This window comes from Lampris incognitus, chromosome 16 (assembly GCF_029633865.1).
Source record: "Lampris incognitus isolate fLamInc1 chromosome 16, fLamInc1.hap2, whole genome shotgun sequence".
NCBI lineage: Eukaryota > Metazoa > Chordata > Actinopteri > Lampriformes > Lampridae > Lampris > Lampris incognitus.
The window spans coordinates 28472203-28477236 of record NC_079226.1 but is presented as its reverse complement, the minus strand read 5'-3'; the positions used below and the strand labels follow the sequence as shown (position 1 = coordinate 28477236).

The 5034-nt window shown below is 48.7% G+C and overlaps 1 protein-coding gene across 1 annotated transcript; it reads right to left on the bottom strand.

Moving 5' to 3' along the window:
- On the bottom strand, positions 1-4380 carry col10a1a (collagen, type X, alpha 1a). The gene is made up of 2 exons (XM_056296283.1): positions 4236-4380; positions 1-2177 (listed from the first exon to the last, which is right to left on the bottom strand). The coding sequence occupies exons 1-2, from the start codon at positions 4363-4365 to the stop codon at positions 343-345; spliced, it is 1965 nt and encodes a 654-aa protein (XP_056152258.1). The 5' UTR covers positions 4366-4380; the 3' UTR covers positions 1-342.
- Positions 4381-5034: the final 654 nt, after the last annotated feature.

Genomic DNA, 5034 nt, shown 5'->3' with positions numbered 1-5034 from the left:
TTGAAATCAGTAAAAAAGGAAGAGAGTGGAAAAGAATTCAGGACACAACACAGTTAAGACACCTCAATTTCACATGCTGTCTCCATTACAAAAGCTTTTTGGTAACTTTGCAGATTGCTTTCCCCGTCCCTGATAACCTGTTTTTTTTCATAAATTAGATATCCTTCTTCTAAGCACCCATTTCTTGTAATCTTTCAAGTCGAGATGCTACTATTCCCCAAAGAAGAGTATAAACTACCTGTCTATGTTTTAGCTGAGGAAAAATGAACAGGGAGTTTTTAACTTTAGTTTGAGAAATAGATTGCAAATTCAGTTGTGTGGCTTTCGGGAACCGATGCCGTATCACGTTGAGGCAATCAGGAACCCAGAGAAAGAGCAGTGGACATTCTCGGCGGCAAAGACACCGTTGGCCTCATCGTCAGGGATCTGGACGTAGACGGTGTCCTGCTCATCAAGCAAGAGGACAGCGCTACCAGACATCTGGTCCAGGAAGCCCTTGTTGTACTCATCATAGCTGAACATGACAGGCTGGCCATTCTTGTATAGAGCCACCAGAGCATGAGCTCCATTGACATGGATGCTGTAGGAGAAGTAGTAGACTCCAGGCACCTGGCATGTGAAAATGCCGGACTCAGGGTCATAGTGATTCTCAGCATTGTACACGATCTGATCAAACTTAATGGGGGTGCCAGCAGCGGGGTAGGGAGTGGCCAGAGAGGCAGTGAAAGCAGACATGGGAGACTTGACCATGACCTCACCAACACCCATGCCCTTAGCAAAAACGACCTCACCAGGGGGACCAGGAGGGCCAGGGGGACCAGCTGCGCCTTCAGCTCCATCAACACCTGGCTCACCAGTAGCACCGGGGGGACCCTGAGGGCCAGGGATACCCTTAGCAGCGAAACCAGCAGGGCCGGGTGCACCAGGAAGACCTGGGTGTCCCTTCAGGCCGGGAGCGCCAGCAGGGCCGGAAGGTCCAGCAGGTCCTCTAGGACCAGGGGCACCATCAGCACCAGCAGAACCTGTCTCACCTAAACGGCCGGGAAGACCTTTGGGTCCAGCAGGGCCGGGAATACCTGGGGCACCAGGTGTACCTGGGGCACCTGTGTCACCTTTGTTACCTTGAGAACCAGTGGCTCCCCTGGGGCCAGTGGGGCCAGCTGTGCCGGGATAACCCTGTTTTCCCTGGAAACCCTGTGCTCCCTGATCTCCCTTGTATCCCTTAGGACCCTGAGGTCCAGTTGCACCTGCGTCACCTTTAGAGCCAGCTAGTCCAGTCTCACCTGGGAAACCTCTTGCACCCTGAGGACCAGCAGGACCTGTGGGTCCAGTTGCACCAGTAGCACCAGTGTGTCCTGTTGCACCCTGCTCACCTTTTACACCTGTGGCACCTGTGCTACCTGTAGCGCCCCTATCTCCTTTCTGTCCATTTGCACCTGGCTTGCCATATCCGGGGATTCCAGGAGCACCAGTGGCTCCAGCAGGTCCCTGGTTACCTTTAGGACCAACAGAGCCGGGTAGACCTGGGGCTCCATTCTCACCTGGTTTACCTGGCATACCCACACCGGGGGCACCGGTGTGTCCCTTGGGTCCCTGTGGTCCCGTGGGACCAGTGGCACCATCCCTCCCTGGGCTACCTGGCTTTCCTGACTCACCGGAGGCACCTGGCTTTCCTGGCTTCCCAACTCCTGGCTCACCTGGGGCTCCAACTGGGCCCATAGGTCCTTCAGCTCCTGCCTCACCCTGAGGTCCGGGAATTCCTACCCCTCTATCACCCCTTGGCCCTTGCAGGCCAGGTACACCTGGATGTCCCTTCAGACCAGGCTCACCCCTGGGTCCCATCGCTCCGGGAAGACCTGAAGGTCCAGGCTTGCCGGTGGCGGAGAGGCCAGCAGGTCCGGGGCTTCCAGGAGGTCCGGGCATTCCTCTAGGTCCCTGGGGGCCAGAAGCTCCAGCGTCTCCCTTGTCTCCAGGGGTGCCAGGGAAGCCAGGTTTGCCAGGTCCACCTGGGGATCCAGGCTTTCCAGCAATGGAGCGGCCAGGAGGTCCAGCAGGTCCGGAAGGTCCCTGTGGTCCTGGCAGACCCTCAGCACTCTCACCTGGGGGGCCAGGAGGGCCAGGAGGCCCCTCAGGGCCAGGCTCACCTGGGGCACCAGGCTCACCTGCCACTGATACAACTGGAAAGTATAAAACAATGGTTCTCATTAATGACCACATAAATAACATGATATATTTCTTTTTTTAAAAGCAATTGAAATTGCAAAATTAGATGAAGTTGGTTAAAAATGTCTACTGAATATATGTTTTTTATTCCTGTACATCTGATACAGAATCTGATACTGACTACAGTTGGTGTGGGAAACATTTTAAGTAACCCTAATTATTTTACATCAAAATAGGCAACCCATGCTGGTACTCTGCGTTCCCAGTTCTAAGTGTGTGTGTGTGTGTGTGTGTGTGTGTGTGTGTGTGTGTGTGTGTGTGTGTGTGTGTGTGTGTGTGTGTGTGTGCGTGCGTGTGCGTGTGCGTGTGTATGAGTGTGAGGCTGTGTGTTCCTGAGAAATAGCCCATTTGCAAAACACATCTGTCCCATTCAGCGCCATCAGTACATGTTTCATGTGAAAGGCAGGACATTTCTATTGCAAAGTATTTTGCAGAACGACAATAACTTAGTGGTATGTGATACTAAACAGAAGATGGGGCAAGACATTTTCCCATGAGCCAATGTTTTTTTCAATGTGGTTTCTAGCTGTTATTGATCACCTGTGGCACTTTCTCATTTGATGCCCTAATTTCATGAAAACACTACATAGGAATATTCAGTGGACCTGTCTGTGAAATAGAAGGGCTACACGAGAGGGAGCCATTTTTAATACGCCGCCTTAATGTGGTCACATGCTCCCGAGAGTTTAAAGGCATTGCTCCTTGGGCAACCAGAGCTCAATTTGGATAAAGGCAAACAGATGTTTCTACTTCTGTGTGAAGCAGGCACACCCAAACAAACCACACTGCTGGGTGACCGGACTGTAATTATCAGTGTCAAGCTAAAAATAATTCAGAATAAGGCACACAATCTGTGACTGCTACATATGTCATCTTGCATGTAAGTCCGCCCACTGAGCTGTGTTGTAATTGACTTGGGGAACTGCAGCGCTGGGCTTCCTTGAAAAGCAACACGTGTTTCTTTTGTTTGTTTCTCCAGAAGACACGCGACAGGGTTAGAAATATGATTTTATCAATATTGTCTTGCAAAACAAGTTGTGAACTCTCAGTAGAGCTCATCTGTATTTTTGCTGTGAATGGATCAATTTGACAAAAATGAAAACTGGGATTTTGTCAGTTTAAATGGCTTAAGTGAGATATTTATGAAATATCTTAAGCTGAATGCATCTAAAAACTGCAAAGGAAATTTCATAATATCAGTGTGCCCTTCAAAATATTGCATGTTCCTGTAGGGAAATAATAATCTAAACAAGTGCACCATAAAGTGCTTTCATATGGTGCAGCAATCATATGAAAATATGTCCTGTGCCTTGCTATAGTTCTACATCACCGATAGTAAAACAACCATGATACAAAAAAAAAAGGAAAAGAAAAGTTTTTCCAAATCGACTGACATGAGCATAAATCCCAAAGATCTCAAATGCAAGTTGTTTGAATATGTTCTTAATCAAATAGCATAGCTCAGATAGCGTTAACTCAGGCATCTGTCATACCAAAAGGACAACATTTGACACAAAGCTTTGGAGGTGGACGTGGTCGTTTCATGCAGTACTCAGCTGCTTCCAAGTGATGCTCTCTGAAGAAGCAATACATTATGTAAATTCCTGATTTGAATGGGCTATGTGACTGGGCAGCATCTACGCCCCTGCAGCAAATCAAGGCACGAGATGCTCGAGGAAGTTGGTGCTCAAGTTGCAGAGTCAAGGCCTGCTTGTAGTGCAGTTCAGCCTGAGCGCCTACAGTACTCTGCATCAGCATGCATGTCTAATGATGATGCAATGTGCCATAGTCTCTTGCTGGCACTCCACCGGTTCCACACGTTTTTTTCTTCTTTTCTGTATGTATATACATATATGTTTTCTACTTTAGTGGCAACATCTGTGAGACCTTGGTCTCCTAGAAGTACTATTGTTGTGTGCAAAACACAGCAAAATGCCCCACCAACAAACAAGGCTATGCTATTTTGTCAGAGAAAAGCTGCACATAGAGAGCAGCGTGCTGTAGTTTCTTACCGTGGCTCTTCACAGAGTAGGGCTGGTACTGAGGGGCGGCCTTCACAACCTTCTTCACTACGTATCTCTCGCCATGGGCAGCTGTCAAGGCCACCACAAGGAGGAGGATGCTTGCTACGCGTAGGTCCATTTTCAACGATCAAAACTGCAAAAAGAACAAGCAGACAATGTAAAACAACCCGTAACTTGGTATGGACTGACAGCAAGGTTGCAATGGTTCATTCCAGCAATGGCGACTCTGCTTTAGTGCTACGGTCTCTTTTCTCAACTTTCTTAACTAAATCTACATGTGGCACATCAGTCTAGAGAGATGCATGAACAAATGCAGGGCATACATGGAAAATCAGCAAAGTCTAAATCACGGGATAGAGATTACTAAGTCAGTTTTTCTTAAGTTTTTTTTTTTTTAACAGAGCATCCTGGGTCCTCCACAGGCAGTTTGTTCTCCCCAAGCATCAACCAGGCTACCCTTTTCTGAGGTTTTGTTCAGCTCAGAGCCAGCCAAAGTCAGCTTAACTCCCGCACGCAGCCCGGTTGCTCTACCTGTGGGCTAGGAGCCTCTCGGGGCCTAGACAGAGCCTGTATGATGACTACACTCCTCCAGAGATGGAGCTGTTTAGGGAGGAAGAGAGAGCACACATACCGGCATCCAAGGAAGGCGGAGGGAAAAAAAATATCTCTTCAGCACCAGTGAGCTCCTGGTGCCGCTGTATATCCTTAGGGTAGGAGCACAACTGAGGATATGCTGCCTACCAGTGCAGTGATGTGAGTATTTATACTATATGAACCCCTTGCATCA

What these genes read in the sequence shown, in the direction of transcription:
- col10a1a (XM_056296283.1), bottom strand. Translation starts at nt 4,365, where the DNA reads ATGGACCTACGCGTAGCAAGCATCCTCCTCCTTGTGGTGGCCTTGACA. An exon ending in CTACTCTGTGAAGAGCCACG is followed by an intron (nt 2,178 to 4,235) that starts GTAAGAAACTAC and finishes TATACTTTCCAG; the next exon opens with TTGTATCAGTGGCAGGTGAG.